Source organism: Amblyraja radiata, unplaced genomic scaffold (genome assembly GCF_010909765.2).
Source record: "Amblyraja radiata isolate CabotCenter1 unplaced genomic scaffold, sAmbRad1.1.pri S109, whole genome shotgun sequence".
Lineage (NCBI taxonomy): Eukaryota > Metazoa > Chordata > Chondrichthyes > Rajiformes > Rajidae > Amblyraja > Amblyraja radiata.
This window is the reverse complement of record NW_022630099.1, coordinates 4,839,443-4,863,047: the sequence shown is the minus strand read 5'-3', so window position 1 is coordinate 4,863,047 and position 23,605 is coordinate 4,839,443. Positions and strand designations below refer to the sequence as shown.

General features: G+C 46.9%; 1 protein-coding gene and 1 long non-coding RNA gene across 2 annotated transcripts in view; both read left to right on the top strand.

Annotated features, from left to right (window-relative positions):
• LOC116969131 (carcinoembryonic antigen-related cell adhesion molecule 2-like) overlaps positions 1–23,605 on the top strand; it is a 55,679-nt gene that overhangs the window by 19,216 nt on the left and 12,858 nt on the right. Inside the window, exon 4 of the mRNA XM_033016069.1 lies at positions 11,190–11,459. Coding sequence (XP_032871960.1) covers positions 11,190–11,459 — 270 coding nt within the window. The remainder of the gene's footprint in view (positions 1–11,189; positions 11,460–23,605) is intronic.
• On the top strand, positions 18,273–20,132 carry LOC116969138. Its single transcript, XR_004410639.1, has 3 exons — positions 18,273–18,337; positions 19,410–19,448; positions 19,865–20,132. It is a non-coding gene; the product is annotated as an uncharacterized LOC116969138 (long non-coding RNA).

Genomic DNA, 23,605 nt, shown 5'->3' with positions numbered 1-23,605 from the left:
TTTTTCTATGAAATTGCGAAAGAGCTGGTGTGAGTGTAGAAAGGCTTCTCTGGAGAAAATATATATTTTTCTACCCGAGAGGCTGCCTTCATTTTCAACATTTACTCGTTTTTATGCACCACATAATTGGGGCAAACTTCCAGAAAAATGCAGGTCCGCTCCAACTCTCAGTTATATTAAATCGAGGCTGAAAACTTTTCTGTCATAGAAACATAGAAACATAGAATAAAGGTGCAGGATTAGGCCATTCGGTCCTTCGAGCCTATAATTCCCCGCTTTCTCTCTCCCTCCCTTTGAAAAAATGGGGTTACATTAGCTACCCTCCAATCTCCAGGAACTTCTCCAGAATCTAAAGAGTTTTGAAAAATTATCACTAATGCATCCACTATTTCTGGGGCTACTTCCTTAAGTACTCTGGGATGCAGCCTACCTGGTCCCGGGGATTTATCGGCCTTTAATCCATTCAATTTACCTAACACCACTTCCCGGCTAACCTGGATTTCACTCAGTTCCTCCATCCCATTTGATTACCGGTCCCCTGCTATTTCCGGCAAATTGTCTATGTCTTCTTTAGTGAAGACATAAACAAAGTAATTATTCAATTCGTCTGCCATGTCCTTGTTCCCCATGATCAATTCACCTGTTTCTGACTGCAAGGGACCTACATTTGTTTTAACTAATCTTTTTCTCTTCACATATCTATACACACTTTTGCAGTCAGTTTTTATGTTCCCTGCCAGTTTTCTTTCATAATCTATTTTCCATTTCCTAATTAAGCCATTTGTCCTCCTCTGCTGGACTCTGAATTTCTCCCAATCCTCTGGTAGGCTGCTTATTCTGGCCAATTTGTATGCTTCATCTTTTGTTTTGATACTATCCCTGATTTCCCTTGTTATCCACGGATGCACTACCTTCCCTGATTTATTCTTTTGCCAAACTGGGATGAACAATTGTTGTAGTTCATCCATGCAGTCTTTAAATGCCTTCCATTGCATTTGCACCGTCAACCCTTTAAGAATCCTGACGTTTCCTGCCTCTAGCGTGCACAAACCCTTAATAATCTTATAGGTTTCAATAAGATCACCTCTTATCCTTCTAAACTCCAGAGTGCACAAGCACAGCCGCTCCATTCTCTCAGCATACGACAGTCCCGCCATCCGCTGGGGTGTAAACTACCCAAGGGAAATATGAGGTGCTGCTCCTCCAATTTGCGTTGGGGCTCACTCCAGACATGGAGGAGGCCCAGGACAGAAAGGTCGGATTGGGAATGGGAGGGGGCGGTGAAGTGCTGAGCCACCGGGAGATCAGGTTGGTTGATGCGAGGTGAGCGGAGGTGTTGGGCGAAGCGATCGCCGAGCCTGCGCTTGGTCTCACCGATGTACAGCAGTTGACACCTGAACCTTAACAGTGTTTCTTCTCTCCACACATGCTGATTGTTTTCCAAGTTTGCAGCACCAGCCAGGTTTAATAGCCTGATGGCTATGGGGAAGCAGCTATTCCTGAACCTGGTTGTTGCAGTATTCAGGATCCTGTATCTTCTATCTGAAGGTAGCAGGGAGATGAGTGTGTGGCCAGGATGGTATGTGGGTCCTTGATGATACTGCCAGCCTTCAGGGCACATTTTATAGGAAATATATTTTGGACAATAGACAATAGGTGCAGGAGTAGGCCATTCGGCCCTTCGAGCCAGCGCCGCCATTCAATGTGATCATGGCTGATCATCCACAATTAGTACCCCGTCCCTGCCTTCTCCCCGTATCCCCTGACTCTGCCTCCTTTAAAAGCCCTATTTAGCTCTCTCTTAAAAGTATCCAGTGAACCGACCTCTGAGGCAGAGAATTCCACAGACTCACAATTCTCTGGGTGAAAAAATGTTTCCTCATCTCAGTTCTAAATGGCTTACCCCTTATTCTTAAACTGTGTGTGTGGCCCCCTGGTTCTGGACTCCCCCAACATCGGGAACATGTTTCCTGCCTCTAGCGTGTCTAAACCGTTAATAATCTTAAATGTTTCAATAAGCTACCCTCTCATCCTTCTAAACTCCAGAGTGTACACGCCCAGCTGCTCCATTCTCTCAGTATATGATAGTCACGCTAACCCTGGAATTAACCTGGTGAACCTACGCTGGGCTCCATCAATAGCAAGAATGTCCTTCCTCAAGTTTGGAGACCAAAACTACACAAAGGTTTAATAGGAATCTGAGGGGTAACTTTTCAAACTTACAAAATTCTTAAGGGGTTGGACAGGCTAGATGCAGGAAGATTGTTCCCGATGTTGGGGAAGTCCAAAACAAGGGGACACACACACAGTTTAAGGATAAGAGTTAAATCTTTTAGGACCGAGATGAGAAAAACTTTTTGTTTACACACAGAGTGGTGAATCTGTGGAATTCTCTTCCACAGAAGGTAGTTGAGGCCAGTTCATTGGCTATATTTAAGAGGGAGTTACAGTAGATGTGGCCCTTGTGGGTAACGGGATCAGGGGGTATGTATAGAAGGCAGGTACAGGATACTGAGTTGGATGATCAGCCATGATCATATTGAATGGCGGTGCAGGCTCGAAGGGGCGAATGGCCTACTCCTGCACCTATTTTCTACGTCTCTATGTTTCTATGTTGAGGCTGGGACTATCCAAATGTTTAAGGAACATTTGGGCAGGCAAATGGATAGGACAGGTTTGGAGGGATATGGGCCAAACGTTGGGTCTAGTGTAGACAGGGCATGTTGGCCGGTGTGGGCAAGATGGCAGGAACAGCCCAGTTCCACGCTGTATCGCTCTGTGAGTCCACGATACTGTGAATCAACAACAACTGCACTTTGCTTCATTGTTCGATGATAAAGTTTATCATGATGACTTTGGAATGTAGCGCGTCAGCAATTCCTTTCAAAGTTTCTGCATCAGCAAGTTATTTGCCAAGTGACTCCTGGAGCCATAGAATCTGAGACGGTTACAGCTCGGGATACAAGGAACAAGAGCAAGGACATTCTTGCTATTGAGGGAGTGCAACGTAGATTCACCAGGGAAATCCCCGGGATGGCTGGAATGACAAATGATGAAAAAATGGGTGGACTGGGCTTGTATTCACTGGAATTTAGAAGGATGAGAAGGCATCTTACAGAAACATATACAATTCTTAAATGATTCGACAGGCTAGATGCAGGACAAAAATGTTCCTGGGGTTGGGGGAGTCCAGAATCAGGGTCCACACAGTTTAAGAATAAGGGGTCGGCCATTTGGGACTGAGATGAGGAAAACCTTTTTTTCACCCAGAGAGTTGCAAATCTGTGGAATTGTCTGCCGCAAAGGGCAGTGGAGGCCAATTCACTGGAGGTGTTCAAGAGAGAAAGATTTAGCTCTTAAGGCTAACAGAATCAAGGGATATGGGGAGAAAGCAGGAACGGGGTTACTGATTTTCGATGATCAGGCATGATCATATTGAATGGCAATGCTGTCTCGAAGGGCAGAATGGCCTACTCCGGCACACATTTTCTATGTTCCTAAGAAACAGACCCTTAGACCCAACTTGCCAACAGCGGTCAACATGCCCCCATTGCACTAGTCCCACCTGCTCGCGTTTGGTCCATATCCCTCCAAACCGGTCCTATCCATGTACCTGTCTAAATGTTTCTTGAGCTGTTCGTGGCGTTATTTAATTCATCACTTCTTCCTGCTCCAGGGAAAATCACAAAGTCCAACTCATTAATATACCTTCCGGGTTTATCTTGGAGCGTGCGGGGTGGAAAGTCCCTCGTTGTTATCTGTTTGACAATTGCGTTGAATGACCTGTCACACACAGGTGTTCTCTGCTCTGATTTAACACTCTCGATAATTAGATCAGGCAATTATCTTGGGATCTTATGTTAAGTGCTGGAGTAACTCAGCGGGTCAGGCAGCATCTCTGTGGAGAACGTGGACCGGTACAAAGTGCTGGAGTAACTCAGAGGGTCAGGGCGGCAGCATCTCTGTGGAGAACGTGGATAGGTACAAAGTGCTGGAGTAACTCAGCGGGTCAGGCAGCATTTGTGGAGAACACGGATAGGTGTTTCGCTTTGAGATTCTTCATCAATGAGTCTTCTGAAGAACGACCTTGACCCTCAATGTCACCTATCCACGTTCTCCAGAGATTCTGCCTGACCCGCTTAGTTAGTGGTGAGACTGGTCCTTTTTACACAGAGAGTGGTGAATCTGTGGAATTCTCTGCCACAGAATGTAGTTGAGGCCACAGTTCATTGGCTATATTTAAGAGGCAGTTAGATGTGGCCCTTGTGGCTAAAGGGATCAGGGGGTATGGAGAGAAGGCAGGTACAGGATACTGAGTTGGATGATCAGCCATGATCATATTGAATGGCGGTTCAGGCTCGAAGGGCCGAATGGCCTACACCTGCACCTATAGTCTATGTTTCTATGTTGATTATGCTGTTGTCCTTGCCGAGGCAGCGTGAGGTATAGATGGAGTGGATGGAAGGGAAGTTGCTCCTGGCCTTGTCGAGGATGTGTGCGTTGTAGATGGAGTCGATGGAAGGGAAGTTGGTTTGATGTAATGGTGTGGGCTGCTTTTATAATTCAATACAAAATAGTTATTGGGAAAAATTTGTTCCTGAATCCAGAGGTCACGGTTTTCGGGATCCTGTACATTCTTCCCTGTGGCGGGAGTGTAATTAGAGAATGGCCAGGGTGACGTGGGCCTCTGATGATGCTGGCTGTCCGTGTGAGGCAGCGCCTCTTGTAGATAGTCAGCATCTGTGATGGATCTTCAATGGTAGCGAGGTCAGGATCTGCGATGATCCTTCAATGGAGGGGAGGTCAGTATTTGTGATGGGCCTTTGATGGTGGGGAGGTCAGTATCTGTGTTGGCTCTTTGATGGTGGGGTGGTCAGCGGCTATGATGGACCTTCGATGGTGGGAAGGTCAGTACTGTGATGGACCTTTGATGGTGGGTGGTCAGGATCTGGGATGGACCATCAATGGCGGTATGGTCAGTACTGTGTTTAATCTTTGATGGTGGGGAGGTCAACATTGTGATGGACCTTTGGTGTTGGGGAGGTCAGCGACTATGATGGACCTTTGGTGTTGAGGAGGTCAGTATATGTGATGGACCATCAATGATGGGGAGGTCAGTACTGTGTTTAATCTTTGATGGTGGGGAGGTCAACACTGTGATGGACCTTCAATGGTGGAGATGTCAGCATCTGTGAAGGCTCTTGGATGGTGGGGTGGTCATTACATGTGATGGACCATCAGTGGTGTGGAGATCAGCGTCTATGATGGACCTCTGATGGTGGGGTGGTCAGTGTCTGTGTTAGACCATTGATGGTGGGGAGGTCAGGATCTGATTGGCCCTTCAATGGAGTGGAGGTCGGTATCTGTTATGGATCTTTGATTGTGGGGAGGTTAGTTTCTGTAATGGACCATCAATAGTGGTATGGTCAGTATTGTGTTTAATCTTTGATGGTGGGGAGGTCATTACATGTGATGGACCATTGATGGTGGGGAGGTCAATACTGGGGTGACCTTTGGTATTGGGGTGGTCAGCATCTGTGATGGCTCTTTGATGGTGGGGAGATCAGTATTTGTGTTGGCTCTTTGATGGCGGGGAGGTCAGGATCTGATTGGCCCTTCAATGGAGTGGAGGTCGGCACCTGTTATGGACCTTTGATTGTGGGGAGGTTAGTTTCTGTGATGAACCTTTGATGGTGGGGAAGTCAACACTGTGATGGACCTTGGATGGTGGGGAGGGCAGTGTCTATGTTGGCTCTTTGATGGTAGGGTGGTCAGTATTTATGATAGACCATTAATGGTGGGGAAGTCAACACTGTGATGGACCTTCGATGGTGGGGAGGTCAGTATCTGTGATGGACCTTTGATGGTGGGGACGTCAATACTGTGTTTAATCTTCGATGGTGGGGAGGTCAGCGTCTATGATGGAACTCTGATGGTGGGTGGTCATTACCTGTGATGGACCGGGCAGTGTCCACCATTGCCTGGTTGGCGTTGGGAAGAACCTGGACGCCAGTTTCCTCTAACACGTTCTCATTCCGCACGGTCTCAATCTTTCATTAATCCACCACATTCTGTGTTTTGTTCCTTATTCAGCTGTGCATTAACAACCACCTCCTGTGTATTTAACAGAGCCTGTTTCCACACCCAATATCACCTCCAATGCCAGCAGCTTCATAGAGCACAATGACACCGTGGTATTGACCTGTGTCGCGACAGGCACTGACGTCTCTTACACGTGGATTGAAGACAATAGCGAGATATCTAACGGCAGCAGGTTGGAACTGAGCGCCACTAACGACACACTCACCATTACCGGAGTATTGCGGGCGGACGGGCCGTTCACCTGCCTGACCTCCAACGCGGTTAGCGAGAATACAAGCGAGCCGTTCCCTCTCAATGTATTTTGTAAGTGGCCGGGCCATCATTCATCACTTGTTACCTGTCCTGCTGAGCGGGATGATTCAGGGGAGAGAGGGCAGGAGGGGGGGGGGGTTCATTACATGGATAAAATCATTTAATATAGAGATATGTGAGGTGTTTCACTTTGGGACGTCTAACAAGGGCAGTACCTACACAGTGAATGGTAGGCCTCTGGGGAGTGTTGTCGAGCAGAGGGATCTAGCAGTACAAGTGCATGGTTCCTCAAAGGTCGAGTCGCAGGTCGATGTTGGGGAAGTCCAGAACAAGGGGTCACACAGTTTGAGGATAAGGGGGAAATCTTTTAGGACCGAGATGAGAAAAACATTTTTCACACAGGGAGTGGTGAATCTGTGGAATTCTCTGCCACAGAAGGTAGTTGAGGCCACAGTTCATTGGCTATATTTAAGAGGGAGTTAGATATGGCCCTTGTGGCTAAAGGGATCAGGGGGTTTGGAGAGAAGGCAGGTAGTGGATACTGTTGGATGATGAGCCATGGTCATATTGAATGGCAGTGCAGGCTCGAAGGGCCGAATGGCCTCTACACCTGCACCTATTGTCTTTGTTTCTATGAATTTCTTTAGCCAGAAGGTGGTGAATCTGTGGAATTCATTGCCGCTGACGGCGGTGGAGGCCAATTCAGTGGAGATATTTAAGGCAGAGATAGATAAATTCTTGATTAGTACGTGTGTCAGGGGTTATGGGGAGAAGGCATGAGAATAGAGTTAGGAGGGAGAGATAGATCAGCAGTGATTGAATGGTGGAGTGGCCTTCATTGGACGAAAGGCACAATTCTGCCCCGATCGCTAATGAAGTGATCATTGGGCCACTGGTATTCATAGAAAGAGCAACCATTGCAATGCCTACTCAGCAGGACTTGTAACAACCTTCACCTGATCTGTTGTGAGTCTACTCCTGCCATGCCACATCTTAATTTTGCATTGAATGAGCTCTCTGCGTCTTTCTGCAAAATCCAACCAATTGCAAATTTCCCGATTCATAAATCTAACATTATTTCTAATCAATCAATTGTCATCCATCTTTGCTGACAAAAGTCGGGATGCTTTCGCGTGCGAAAAGAGCCATGGACTTATTTGAGGTAACGCAGACACATTGAAGTTAGGTGTAGACGTAGACCATTCCGCCCTTCGAGCCAGCACCGCCATTCAATATGATCATCCAAAATCAGTAACTCCGTTCCTGCCTTCTCCCCATATCCCTTGATTCCGTTAGCCCAAAGAGCTAAATCTAACTCTCTCTTGAAGACATCCACTGAATAGACCGACACTGCCTTCTATGGCAGATAATTCCACAGATTCACCAGTACACTGGGTGAAAACGTTTGTCTTCATCTCAGTCACAAATGGCTTCCTCCTTATTCTTAAACTGTGACCCTGGTTCTGGGCTCCCCCAATATGGGGAACATTTTATCCTGCATCCGCCCTGTCCAACCCCTTAACAATTTTATTTGTTTCTGGAAGAAACCCTCTCATCCTAATTTCCAGTGAATACAAGCCCAGTCGATCCATTCTTTCATCACATTTTTTCGAAGCGTAACATTTTTGGACAGGCTAGATGCAGGAAAAATGTGCCCCATGTTGGGGGAGTCCAGAACCAAGGTTCACAGTTCAAGAATAAGGGGGATGTCATTTAGAAATGAGATGAGGAAAAACGTTTTTCACCCAGAGAGTTGTGAATCAGTGGGATTCTCTGCCACAGAAGGCAGCGGAGGCCAATCCACTTGATGTTTTCATGAGAGAGTAAGATTTAGCTCCTACGGTTAAAGGAATAGAGGGATATGGGGAGAAGGCAGGAACGGGGTACTGATTTTGGATGATCAGCCATGATCATATACAATGGCGGTGCTGGCTCGAAGGGCCAAATGATCTACTCCTGCACCTATTTTCTGTGTGTATGTGTTTACTGTTCGATGTTCTATCTTATGTGATTATGTGCTGCACAGTAACTCGTGTGTCTTGTTGACCCGGGACATCGGCCGCCGTGTTGGTGAGCGCTTCTTGAGGTGATGGGCCGCTCTCCCTGCTCCCGCTCCCATTCTCCCTCCCTTAACCCACTTCCTCACATTCACCACAATCCCTTGTTCTTTTGTCTCTTTGTCCGTTTGTTGTAGACGGGCCGGATATTCCGATTATAGTTCGTGATCCCGACATCATTGTTTACACTTCCGGGACCAACGTCACTTTAACATTTTCTGCAGAGTCTAAACCAGCTGCTGTGTTGGGCTGGTACCTTCAAGGTGACTTGGTCCAGAGTGGAGACAAACTCAACATTCCCAATGTTCCACTAAAGGTACAGTTCCTCATCAATAGAAATCGATGTTCTGGGTAGGTACAACATTTATTTATTTTGTTTGTCGTCCAGTGTATAATGTTGATGCCGAACACGGATTAATTGATCTGAGCGGCAAGAAATGATCACATGCTCAATCAACAATAGTGTACAATAATTATGTTGATTACACAAATCTATCTCGTGATTTCATGACTGTTGATAATAGACAATAGACAATAGGTGCAGGAGTAGAGGACATGTCACTATTCTGAACGTTTCTATGAGCGCCCACCTCCCTCATTCTTCTAAACTCCAGCGAGTACAGGCCCAGCGCCGACAAACGCTCATCGCAGGTTAACCCACTCATTCCTGGGATCATTCTTGTAAACCTCCTCTGGACCCTCTCTAGAGCCGGCACATCCTTCCTCAGATATGGGGCACAAAATTGCTCACAATATTCAAAATGTGGCCTGACCAGCGCCTTATAGAGTCTCAGCGTTATATCCCTGTGTTTGTATACAAGCCCTCTTGACCAGCGCCTTATAGAATCTCAGCATGACATCCCTGTGTTTGTACACAAACCCTCCTGTATGAGGTAATAAGTTAAGGACGTCTCTGTACAATAGACAAAGGTTCAGTCTAATTTTTTTTAATTACTTCCTTGTTCGGGGATTTTTTTTCTTTGATAACAGTCAGCTGTGATAGATCACAGATAGAGAGAGAGGGAATGCCGGGGCTACTTGAAGTTAGATACATCAATATTCATACCACTGGGCTGTAAGTTGCCCAAGCGAAACTTCGGACAGAATGGTCTGTGTGGGAATGGGAACGAGAAATAAAGTGTTTGGCAACCGGGAGATCAGGGAGGTTCAGGCGGAATGAACGAAGGTGTTCCGGGAAACGATCGTCCAGTATCGCCGATGTATCAGATGAATAGATCTCCTTGTTTTCCGAGCGTTACCTCTGTTAATAAATAGCCAGTCGAGTGATATCTAATCTCTGCTGCCTTCTCCGTGGTTTGCTACGTGTTTAGATAAGCCTTATCAATACGATACGTTCAAATTTTATTGATACCAGGAGGGAAATTGGTCTCCCAACAGGAGGGGAGTCAGTCTCAGTCAGCCCCACGACAGAAGGGGAGGGAGGGCGGGACTGGGAGGAGTTGTACAGTTTGATAGTCACAGGGAAGAAGGATCTCCTGTGGCGTTCTCTGTTTATCTTGGCGGAACCAGTCTGTTGCTGAAGGTGCTCCTCAGGTTGATCAGTGTGTCATGGAGGGGGTGAGCTGTATTGTCCAGGATGCTCCGCAGTTTGAGGAGCATCCTCCCCTCCAAGACCAACCTCTCCTCCAAGACCATCCTCCCCTCCAAGACCAACATGTATTAATTCTATGTCCATGAGAATGCAGGGTGACTTGGACAGGTTGGGGCAGTGGGCAGATGCATGGCAGATGAAGTTTAATGCGGATATATGTGAGGTTATCCACTTTGGTGGCAAAAACAGGGAGGCAGATTATTATCTAAATTACATCAATTTGGGAAAAGGGGAAGTACAACGGGATCTGGGGGTCCTTATTCATCAGTCTATGAAAGTAAGCATGCAGATACAGCAGGCAGTGAAGAAAGTGTCCTTTATAACAAGATGAGACAGGCCTGGTCCTGCACCTATTTTCTATGTTCTATGAATCGAATATAGGAGCAAAGAAGTCCTTCTGCAGTTGTACAGGGCCCTAGTGAGACCACACCTGGAGCATTGTGTGCAGTTTTGGTCCCCTAATTTGACGAAGGACATTTTTGCTATTGAGGGAGCCCAGCGTAGTTTCACCAGGTTAATTCCCGGGATGGCGGGACTGTCATATGCTGAGAGAATGGAGCGGCTGGGCTTGTACACCCTGGAGTTTAGGATGAGAAGGGATCTCATTGAAACATGTAAGATTGTTAAGGGTTTGGACACGCTAGAGGCAGGAAACATGTTCCCGATGTTGGGGGAGTACAGAACCAGGGGCCACAGTTTAAGAATACGGTGTCAGCCATTTAGAACGGAGACGAGGAAACACTTTTTCTCACAGAGAGTGGTGAGTCTGTGGAATTCTCTGCCTTAGGAGGCATTCTCTGGAGCCATTCTCTGGAGGCTGGTTCTCCGGATACTTTCAAGAGAGAGCTAGATAGGGCTCTTAAAGATAGCGGAGTCTGTCGATATGGGGAGAAGTGTGAAAGTGTGTTTCCTCGTCTCCGTTCTAAACGGCCGACCCCATATTCTTCACCTGTGGCCCCGGGTAATCCGCCTTCCTGTTTTTGCCACCAAAGTGGATAACTTTACATGTATCCACATCTGTTCGTGACGTCACCCATTCCTTCTCTCCAGAGATGCCGCCTGTCCCGCTGAGTTACTCCGGCACTTTGTGTCTGCCTTGGATATGAACCAGCATCTGCAGTTCCTTGCTACATGCTTTTTAAAAAAAATCTTTATTCCGTCCGCAGAACGGGTGGCGAATGTCAATCTGCGATCCAACAATTCCGAGCCGGTGGAACAGCGAGACTCCGTCGTGTTGACCTGCAGTTCCCGGGGATCTCAAGTGAAGCGAGAATGGATTTTCAAAAATCAACCCATCCAGCAGAATGACACGATAACTATATCCGGAGACACTCTGATCATTGACCCAGTAGACAGGGCCGACACAGGGATGTATAAATGCATCGTAAGCAATGGACTGAACAGCGGCAACGCGGAGACCTCCCTGAAGGTTTTATGTAAGTACAGAGGCATTCCAAGTGTGTATTTTTCATTTAGTATCAGTAATAGGGCGGTCACGGTGGCGCAGCGGTAGAGTTGCTGCCTTACAGCGAATGCAGCGCCGGAGACCCGGTTCGACACCGACTACGGGTGCTGTACGTACGGAGTGTGCACGTTCTCCCCGTAATCTGCATGGAGGAAGTCCAGAACCAGGGCTCACACAGTTTAAATATAAGGGGTGGGCCAGTTAGGACTGAGATGAGGAAAAACGTTTTCACCCAGAGAGTTGTGAATCTGAGGAATTCTCTGCCACAGAAGGCAGAGGATGCCAATTCCCTGGATGCTTTCAAGAATAAATTGTATTGTGTATTGTATATTGTATATTGTGTAGAGAGAGTTAGATTAAGCACTGAGGAGTCAACGGATATGGGGAAAAAACAGGAACGGGCAACTGATTGTGGATGATCAGCCATGATCATATTGAATGGCGGTGCAGGCTCGAAGGGCCGAATGGCCTCTACTCCTGCACCTATTTGCTATGTGATACGTGCACATGTGGCCATTTGTCCCATCGAGCCTCACCGCCATTCAATCACGGCTGATCTATCTCTCCCTCCCAACCCCATTCTCCTGCCTTCTCCCCATAACCCCTGACACCCGCACTAATCAACAATCTATCTATCTCTGCCTTAAATATAAATATCCACTGACTTGTGGCCTCCACCGCCGTCTGTGGCAACGAATCCCACAGATTCACCGCCCTCTGGCTGAATAAATTCCTCCTCATCTCTTTCCACATCCTCCCGCGCTCCAAGGAATAAAGTCAACCTCTCCTTCCTAAAGAAACGTCATTTAATTCTGGTCCTGGACTCTCCCACTGGTGGAAACATCCTCTCCAATCATGTATTGTCTTTCCGCCGACTGGTTAGCGCGCAGCAAAAGCTTTTCACTGTACCTCGGTACACGTGACAATAAACTAAACTAAACTGAACGAAACTAATCTTGTACATTTGTGTTTGCAGATGGGCCGGACAATATGAAAATTACCCCCCAGAGTCCAGTAACAATAACGAATGGAGAAAATCTAACGTTGACCTGTTCGGCCCAGTCCATGCCCAGCCCTGTCTATGAGTGGTTCAATGGGGCAGAGATGTTGGGTACAGGTGCAGTATTCACCATCCCCTCAGTAAGCATGGAGGACGGTGGGAATTACACATGCCATGCCAATAATGCCAGGACTGGCAGAAACATCACCTCAATTAAATGTCAACGTGCAAGTGAGTGAATCTCTATATGATCGCGAGAGAGTAGAGGAGAGAGAGAGAGAGAGAGAAGAGAAGAGAAGAGAAGAGAGAGAGAGAGAGAGAGAGAGGAGAGAGAGAGAGAGAGAGAGAGAGAGAAGCGAGTAGAGAGAGGAAGAAGCGAGAGAGAGAGAGAGAGGAGAGAGAAGAGAGCGAAGAGAGAGAGAGAGAGAGAGAGAAGAGAGAGGAGAGAGAGAGAGAGAGAAGAGAGATAGAGATAGAGATAGCTAGAGAGCTAGATACGCTTGAGCATAAATGCTATCTATCTATCTCTCTCTACTATCCTCTCTCTCTCTCGTCTCTCTCTTCTTATCTCCTCGCTCCTATCACTCCTCGTCCTCTCTCCCCCCCCTCTCCCTCTCTCCCTCCTCTCTCCCTCCTCTCCCCCCCCAGGGGAATATATCGGTGGGGCATGTTGGTCCGGGTGGGACTGGTGTAGATGGGCATGTTGGTCGGGGTGTGACTAGTGTAGATGGGGCATGTTGGTCGGGGTGGGACTAGTGTAGATGGGGCATGTTTGTCGGGGTGGGACTAGTGTAGATGGGGCATGTTGGGTGGGGTGGGACCTGTGTCGATGGGGCATGTTGGTCGGGGTGTGACTAGTTTAGATGGGGCATGTTGGTCGGGGTGGGACTAGTGTAGATGGGGCATGTTGGTCGGGGTGGGACTAGTGTAGATGGGTCATGTTGGTCGAGGTGGGACTGGTGTAGATGGGGCATGTTGGTCGGGGTGGGACTAGTGTAGATGGGGCATGTTGGTCGGGGTGGGACTAGTGTAGATGGGTCATGTTGGTCGAGGTGGGACTAGTGTAGATGGGGCATGTTGGTCGGGGTGGGACTAGTGTAGATGGGGCATGTTGGTCGGGGTGGGTCTAGTGTAGATGGGTCATGTTGGTCGAGGTGGGACTAGTGTAGATGGGGCATGTTGGTCGGGGTGGGACTAGTGTAGATGGGGCATCAAGGTGTCCTCGATGGCATTGCGTACAATGCATGTATACGTCTCCTGTATCGGTCTTGACTACTGGGTTGAAGACCAGTGTGTCGTTTGTACTTGAACTTATTTCTCGCGTCAGGGAATCATAGACTGCCCATCTTCTATTTTAGACAATGGTCTGGGAGCTGGTGCGATCGCTGGGATTGTGATTGCAGTATTGGTTGTTGGTGGAGGCGGGATCGGAGCTGGAACAGCCTATTGGATGAGGAAAAAAAGGAACAGGTAACTAAATACCTTTCTTCATACTCAACCTGCCTTTGACACCGTCTGCCAAGCATCACGGCCAAACCATTGGAATAAATAATTATCTGAATGATGTCAAGTTGGGAAAAGGGGCAGTACAACGGGATCTGGGGGTCCTTGTTCATCGGTCACTGAAAGTAAGCATGCAGGTACAGCAGGCAGTGAAGAAAACTAATGGCATGTTGGCTATCATAACAAGACGATGTGACTATCGGAGCAGTTCCGGGCAATAGTTAGACCACACCTGGAGTATTGTGTGCAGTTTTGGTCTACAAATTTGAGGAAGGACATTCTTGCTATTGAGGGCGTGCAGTGTAGGTTCATCAGGTTAATTCCCGGGATGGCGGGACAGTCATATGCTGAGAGAAAGGAGCGACTGGGCTTGTATACTCTGGAGTTTAGAAGGATGAGAGGCTATCTTCGAAACATAGAAACATAGAAAAATGGAAAATAGGTGCAGGAGGAGGCCATTCTGCCCTTCGAGCCAGCAACGCCATTCATTGTGATCACGGCTGATCGTCTCCAATCAATAACCCATACATGCCATCTCCCCATATCCATTGAGTCCACTATCCCCTAGAGCTATATCTAACACTCTCTCAAATCCATTCAGTGACTTGGCCTCCACTGCCCTCTGTGCCAGGGAATTCCATAAATTCACAATTCTCTAGGCGAAAACATTTTTTCTCTCCTCAGTCTTAAATGACCTCCTCTTTATTCTAAGACTGTGTGGCCCCTGGTTCTGGCCTCGCCCAACTTTGGGAACATTTTTCCTTCATCTAGCTCGTCCGGTCCTTTTATAATTTTATATGTTTCTATAAGATACCCCTTCATCCTTCTAAATTCCGGTGAATACAAGCCTAGTCTTTTCAATCTTTCCTCATATGACAGTCTCGCCATCCCAGGGATCAATCTCGAGAACCTACGCTGCACTGCCTAAATCACAAGGATGTCCTTCCTCAAATTAGGAGACCAAAACTATACACAATACTCCAGATGTGGTCTCACCAGAGCCCTATACAATTACAGAAGATGTTTCTTATTGAAACATATGAGATTCTTAAGGGATTGGACACGCTAGAGGCAGGAAAATTGTTCTCGATGTCGGGGGAGTCCAGAACCAGGGGTCACAGATTAAGAATAAGGGGTAAGCCATTTAGAACGGAGATGAGGAAAAACGTTTTTCACCCAGAGAGTTGCGAATCTGTGGAATTCTCTGCCTACTTGGATGATATCCTAATCATAGGAAAAACGCTGAAATTAGGTAAATTAGCTGTTTCAGCCACAAAACACATTTGAGAAGTTGGGGTTTCTCATCCATCCAGTTAAATCCAAGTTGATACCAACTAGAGTTATTGATTATTTGGGATTTATCATTAACTCTAGTAATATGTCTGTGACTCTGCCCTGGGGCAAGAGATTAGAGTTAATAGAAGCCTGTAACAACCTCGACAAGTAGCCAGCGTAATTGGCAAATTAGTGGCAGTTTTTCCAGCTGCACAATTTGGGCCTTTGCATTATCAACATTTACAACGTGCAAAGGAGCAAGCACTCAAATACCATTTAGGTCATTTAAACAGACCTATGCGGTTATCAGCTGAAGCTATATCAGAGTTACAATGGTGGACCACCAATATTCGGCATTGCTCCAGTAACGTTTTGGTCAGCAAACCTTCAGTTATATTACAAACTGATGCTAGTGCTCAAGGATGGGGAGCTACTAATATTATCTCTAGTTGCGGTGGCAGATGGGATGTGCATGAGTCATCAATTCTTCAGTTACATGGTATTAACCACCTCGAGATGCTGGGAGCATTCTATGGGTTAAAAGCATATTGTGGGAGCATGCATCAACTGCATGTTCAACTACAGATTGACAACACTACAGCGGTGGCATATATTAATCACATGGGTGGAATATGTGATCATTAAGCAAACCTCATTTGGCACTGATGTATCGAAATAAGCATTTGAATTTCAGCTACATATTTTCCAGATAGCTTTAATATGGTGGCGGCCACCAGGTCACGAAAATGTAATGACAACACAGAATGGACATTGGATCATAAAGTATTTAATGACATTGCTGCTCGATATGGAACGCCGGATATCGATTTGTTTGCATCTAGGCTCAATCACCAGTTACCAAAGTATGTTGCATGGGAACCAGACCCAGGGGCTGTGGCGGTAGATGCATTCTCGCTACACTGGGGAGGAATGTTCTTTGATGCATTCCCTTCATTTTGCCTCATCAGTCGGTGCTTGCAACAAATCCAGCAAGACTCCGCTTCAGGCATATTGGTAGTGCTATTGAACACATGACAACAAACTAAACTGAACTGAACACTCCCAATAGACAAGGCACAAAAAGCTGGAGTAACTCAGCGGGTCAGGCATCATCTCTGGAGAATATGGATAGGTGACCTGAGATGTGTGTGTGTGTGTGTGTATGTGTATGTGGGGGGGGGGGCAAGACTTAGTGTTATAGTCATAGTATGAGACAGCGCGGATACTGGCCCATCGGCCCAACTTGCCCATACCAGCCAACATGTCCCAGCTACACTAGTAGAAACATAGGAAATAGGTGCAGGATGAGGCCATTCGGCCCTTCGAACCAGCACCGCCATTTATTGTGATCATGACTAATCGTCCCCAATCAATAACCCGTGCCTGCCTTCTCCCGATATCCCTTGATTGCACTAGCCCCTAGAGTATCTAACTATCTAACTATCCCACCTGTTCGCGTTTGGTCGAAACCGGTCCTGCACATATACCTGTCCAAGACTTGTTTGGATAGTCCCTGACTCGGCGGGCCGAAGGACCTGTTTCCGCGCTGTATCTCTTCAACTGAACTAATCTATAAGTTGACGTTGTTTCCTGTATATATTTATTGATATTTTGCCTTCCATCACAGTGAGGAGGTGCCTGGTGAACTCACTGTGGTGGATGTTAATTTGTGTTTTTTGTGTGTTTTTGTCATTTTTTACTATATGTAGGACTGCAAGGCAACGACATTTCGTTCGGACTGCAAGGTCTGAATGACAATAAAGGCTACTTTGACTTTGACTTTGAATTTAGGATAGTGTTAGTATGCGTGGATCGCTGGTCTGCACGGACTCGCCGAGCCGAAGGGCCTGTTTCCGCGCTGTATATCTCCAACTGAACTAACCTATAAATTGACATTATTTCCTGTATATATTTATTTAGGCCGAAAGCCGAACCTGGGACGAAATACAACGCGAACAGGGGTCCAAGGGGACAGAGTGAGTGGATTCTGAGTGAACCCCAGAATTAAAGGATGTTCCTTTAGGAAGGAGATGATGATGAATTTCTTTAGCTAGAGGGTGGTGAATCTGTGGGATTCGTTGGCACATACGGCGGTGGAGGCCACAAGTCAGTGGGTATTTTTAAAGCAGAGATAGATAGATTGTTGATTAGTGCGGGTGTCAGGGGTTATGGGGAGAAGGCAGGAGAATGGGGTTCGGAGGGAGAGATAGATCATCCGCGATTGAATGGCGGATTAGACTTGATGGGCCGAGTGGCCTCATTCTGCTTCTATCACTCATGAAATTATGACCTTTAGAATCTCAACTGCCCTGTCACTGAGTGGAGAGAGAGTGCCTCTATTAGTTGGATTTGATTTGATGATCACTCCGGCGCCCAGTGTAGATATTTGCATTTAAGACGGTGGATATTAACCCAGATACTTGTTCTGTTCGTTGAAGTTTAGTCGAAGTTTAACACAAGGAACTGTGTAGAATTGTGCAAGATGTGCTGGAGTAACTCAGCGGGTCAGGCAGCATCTCTGTGGATAACGTGGACAGGTACAAAGTGCTGGAGTAATTCAGCGGGTCAGGCAGCATCTCTCTGGAGAACGTAGACAGGTACAAAGTGCTGGAGTAACTCAGCGGGTCAGGCAGCATCTCTGTGGAGAACATAGACAGATACAAAGTGCTGGAGTAACTCAGCAGGTCAGGCAGTATCTCTGGAGATGCGCTTCGGTTCGGGACCTATCCTCGGAACACTTCAAGTTCACCTGTTCAACTCAAGATAGTGTGAGCTGGGAATGGAAATATCAGCTGATGAAAAGTGAAGTCCGCGTTATTTAGACGTTCATCTGATCGCAGTTGCTAGTCCTGTTTTCACAGGATAATGGGTCCATTGCCGGGGAGGGAATTGGAGACACTTGACAGCTAGTACAGTGGGAACGGGCCGAATATTCTTCCTTTGCGCTGGGCACATGATTCTGGTGCCCTTGACTTCGTGACTGAACGCGTTGTTTTATTTCTGCAGCTGCCTCCGCCACAGATGCCGAAGACGGACTGGCAACCTATGAAAATCTCCCGGGTAAAGATCAGGTTGGTACCGGGTTTTCTTTCATGAGATGAGTTTTGTTATTTTGTGAAAGGTGACAGTGGACTTGTGGAACCGTGCTTGGAATTGTCCACGTGACAGTAATGTATTCGGGACACCAGTCTTCCTTGTCTGATTCCTGTGTGGGACACCTTCAACTTTCTCACGAACTGGTGGCGAATCTATGAAATCCATTGCCTCAGAAGGACTGATAGGACAATGGAATTCTTGCTTGCTGCAGCACAACAGAATATGTAAATATAGTACATAACAGAAGAAAACAAGACCAGTACCATGCTTATATATACACACTCACCAGGGCTCCGTACAACTGCAGAAGGACCTCTTTGCTCCAATACTCAACTCCTCTGGTTATGAAGGCCAACAAGCCATTCGCTTTCTTCACTGCCTGCTGTACCTGCATGCTTACTTTCATTGACTGATGAAAACACATTCTTGAAATGCACGGAATTACTCTGAACTGAGCGCCCTAGTTAGAGAATTTCTACCGTGGAAACAGGCCCTTCGGCTCATCTTGCCCACAACGGCCATATGCCCCATCTACACTCGTCCCACCTGCCCTCGTGTGTCCCATATCTCTCCAAACATGTCCGATCCATTTACCTGTACAACTGTCTCTTAAACGTCGGGATAGTCCCAGCCTCAACTACCTCCTCCAGCAGCTTGTTCCATACACCCACCACCCTCTGTGGATTAGATGGGGGGAATCTTGGCTAGGATCGACGAGTGGGGCTGAAGGGCCTGTCTCCGTGCGGCATGGCTCTGTGAATATCAAAGACAATTCAGACGGTGGATAGATACCAAAAGCCGGAGTAACTCAGCGGGACAGGCAGCATCTCTGGAGATAAGGAATGGGTGACAGACACAGTCCCAGCCTCATCAACCTCCCCCGTCTAAAGGAGGGTCTCGACCCGAAACGTCACCATGTCCTACTCTCCAGAGATGCTACCTGTCCGGCTGTGGTAGTCCAGCTTTTTGTGTCTATCTTCGGTTTGAACTAACATCTGCAGTTCATTCCTGCATGTAATTCAGACGGTATTGTGTTTAATCTTGCAGGGAACCACCCACGCGCCAGAGGGAGACCCCACATATATGGTAAGTTCATTATTTTTGTTGATTTCCTTTGAAGTAAATGATCAAGGTCTAAGGCGGCTCGGTGGCGCAGCGGGTAGTGTTGCTGCCTCACAGCGCCAGAGACCCGGGTTCCATCCGAACTGTGTATCAAGGAACTGCAGATGCTGGTTTAAACCAATGATGGACGTAAAATGCTGAAGAAAGGTCTCGTCCGGAAATGTCCCCCATGCCTTCTCACCAGAGATGTTACCTGACCCGCTGAGTTACTCCAGCACTTTGTACCTGTCCACGTTCTCCACAGAGATGCTGCCTGCCTGACCCGCTGAGTTACTCCAGCACTTTGTACCTGTACGGCTGATTGGATGGAAGGTGTTTGCCTTGCACCATAGTCTAGCCCTCTCCATATTTGTCTGTAACGATGTGTCCATTTCCAACAGGGTCTGAAGCTGGATGATCGATCGGTTTACAGTGAACTACGGAGGTAGCCGGGCCGACCCATTGATCAGCTCGTTGTATCAACACGGTTCACAAGGTCACAATTTCACGTTATTGGAGTAGAATTAGGCCATTCGGCCCATCGAGTCTACTCCGCCATTCAATCATGGCTGATCTCTGCCTCCCAATCCTATTTTCCTGCCTTCTCCCCATGTATTGTGTTTTAAAAATATATATATATTATGATGTTTTTATAAATGATATACCAAGATATTATATGTATTTTGTCATATTTAATATGCAATGCATTTTTAATGTAATGTTGCCCCTTGTCTGGAACTTGAGTCCGTAATAAAAATTAGTATTATTATTATTATTTTTATTTTTTATTTTTTTTATTTTATTTATTATTAGGATTATTATTATTATTATTATTATTATTGTTATTATATTTCTATGAAATGTATCGCAATAGCCGGGCACAGCTTGTGGGCGCTCACACGTCACCCCGTGAATAGTAGATGACAGTCCCATGGCAGAGATGTTGTATGGAGCCACATAACACGGAAATAGGCCCTGCCAAAAACCTATCGATACCCAACATGATAGACACAGAGAATCAGAGAAAATAGGTGCAGTGGTAGGCCGTTCGGCCCTCCGAGCCAGCACCACTATTCGCATGGCTGATGATCCACAATCAGTACCCCGTCCCTGCCTTCTCCCCATATCCCTTGACTCCACTAGCCCCTAGAGCTCCATCTAACTCTCTTTTAAATTCATCGAGTGAATTGTCCTCTACCGCCCTCTGTGGCAGAAAATCTAACAATCTTATGTACAGGGGCTCCAAAATCTGTACCCGAGTTCTGATCCCCCCCCCCACCAATTACGCAATCCATTGATAATTGTATATGTATATGGTTTCCATTAGATCCCATCTCATGAGATCGCAGCTATTTACAATATACATCAATGATTTGGACTAAGGGATTCAAAGTAACATTAGCAAATTTGCAGATGACACAAAGCTGGGTGGCAGTGTGAACTGTGAGGAGGATGCTATGTGAATGCAGGGTGACTTTAAGAGCTCTATCTAACTCTCTCCAGAAAGTATCCAGAGAATCGGCCTCCACTGCCTTCTGAGGCAGAGAATTGCACAGACTCACCACTCTCTGTGAGAAAAAGTGTTTCCTCGTCTCCGTTCTAAATGGCCGACCCCTTATTCTTAAACTGTGGCCCCTGGTTCTGGACTCCCTCAATATCGGGAACATGTTTCCGGCCTCCAGCGTATTAAGACCCTTAACAATCTTATATGTTTGAATATGATCCGCTCTCTTCCGTCTAAACTCCAGAGTGTACAAGCCCAGCTGCTCCTTTCGCTCAGCATATGACAGTCCCGCCATCCGGGGAATTAACCTGGTGAACCTACGCTGGGCTCCGTCAATAGCAAAAATGTCCTTCCTCAAATGTGGAGACCAAAACTGCACACAATACACCAGGTGAGGTCTCACTAGGGCATTGTACAACTGCAGAAGGACCTCCTGGATTCTTTTTTTTTTTTACTTAAATTGTTATTGATTTTTCAGAGAAATATAAAAAACAGTGCTACACCATCACCATAAATAAAACAATTCTCCTTGACTCTCAAGGAATATGTCAATTTCTCCATAGTAAAGATGTCTCGCACAATTTCTAACCACTGTTCCTGTTTTGGACTTTTTTCCATTAAGCCACTGCCTGGTGAATGGCCTTCTTACTTGCTGCAAGCAAAGCTTTATGTCGATATGTTTACCGTTGGCCTAAACATATGTCTATATGTTTTAATGAGATACCCTCTCATCCTTCTAAACTCCAGAGTGTACAAACCCAGCCGCTCCATTCTCACAGCATATGACAGTCCCGCCATCCCGGGAATTAACCTGGTAAACCTACGCTGGGCTCCCTCAATAGCAAGAATTACCTTCCTGCGTCGACATCACATCTAGCCGCCCCCCCCCCCCCTTCATAAAATCAGTCTGAAGTTGGTCACCATCACGGAACATCACCTGTGAATGTTCTCCACAGATGCAGAGGTCATGTTCCAGATGCATAAGACGTTGGTGAGACCGCATTTAGAATATTGTGTTCAGTTCTGGGCATCGTGTTATAGGAAATATATTTTCAAGCTTGACAAGGTTCAGAAAAGAATTAAATGGATATTGGCAGACAAGAGGGTGTGAGCTACAGGGAGAGGTCGGGGGCAAAGGGCTGGGACTATATTTCCTGAAGCGCAGGAGGATGATGGGTGATCTTATAGAGGTGTACAGAATGACGAGAGGAATAGATCGGGCAGACAGACGCACAGAGTCTCTTGCCCACAGTAGGGGAATATAGGACCAGAGGATACGGGTTCAAGGTGAAGGGGAAACGATTTAATAGGAATCTGTGTGGAAACGTTTTCACACAGAGGGTGTATGGAACGAGCTGCCGGAGGAGGTAGTTAGGGTTAGGGTCTTAACGTCACCCATCCATGTTCTCCAGAGATGCTGCATGTCTGACCCGCTGAGTTACTCCAGCACTTTGTACCTGTCCACGTTCTCCACAGAGATGCTGCATGTCTGACCCGCTGAGTTACTCCAGCACTCTGTACCTGTCCACGTTCTCCGCAGAGATGCTGCATGTCTGACCCGCTGAGTTACTCCAGCACTTTGTACCTGTCCCTGCAGTAGCAACCTTCCTCCAGTGATCGCCGCTGTTGTCCGAAGAGCCGGACCGCTGTGGGAGGCGCTGTTATTGGGAACCTTCATCCCTGAGCGCGGAATAAGGACACAAAACGCTGGAGTAACTCAGCGGGTCAGGCAGCATCGTTGGAGGGAAGGAATGGGTGGCTTTTCAAGTCGAGACCCTTCTTCAGACTGATCGTCAGAGGAAAGGGAGATATATGTAGAGAGATATGGAACAAATAAATTAGATATGCCCCTGTCCCACTTAGGAAACCTGAACGGAAACCTCTGGAGAGTTTGCTCCCCACCCAAGGTTTCCGTGCGGTTCCCGGAGGTTTTTGTCAGTCTCCCGACCTGATTCCACCACCTGCAACATCCGGCGACCACCTGCAACCTCCTGAAACCGCACGGAAACCTTGGGTGGGGCTGATCATGGCTCATCATCCAACTCAGTATCCTGTACCTGCCTTCTCTCCATATCCCCTAATCCTTTTAGCCACAAGGGCCACATTTTACTCCCTCTTAAATATAGCCAATGAACTGTGGCCTCAACTACATTCTGTGGCAGAGCATTCCACAGATTCACCACTCTCTGTGTGAAAAATGTTTTTCTTATCTCGGTCCTAAAAGAGTTCCCCCTTATACTTAAACTGTGTGACCCCTTGTTCTGGACTTCCCCAACATCGGGAACAATCTTCCTGCATCTAGCCTGTCCAACCCCTTAAGAATTTTGTAAGTTTCTATAAGATCCCCCCTCAATCTTCTAAATTCCAGCGTGTACACGCCGAGTCTATCCAGTCTTTCTTCATATGAAAGTCCTGCCATCCCAGGAATCAGTCTGGTAAACCTTCTCTGTACTCCCTCTATGGCAAGAATGTCTTGATTAGGAGACCAAAACTTTACGCAATACTCCAGCTGTGGTCTCACCAAGACTCTGTACGACTGCAGTAGAACCTCCCTGCTCATATACTTAGAAACATAGAAACATAGAAAATAGGCGCAGGAGTAGGCCATTCGGCCGTTCGAGCCTGCACCGCCATTCAA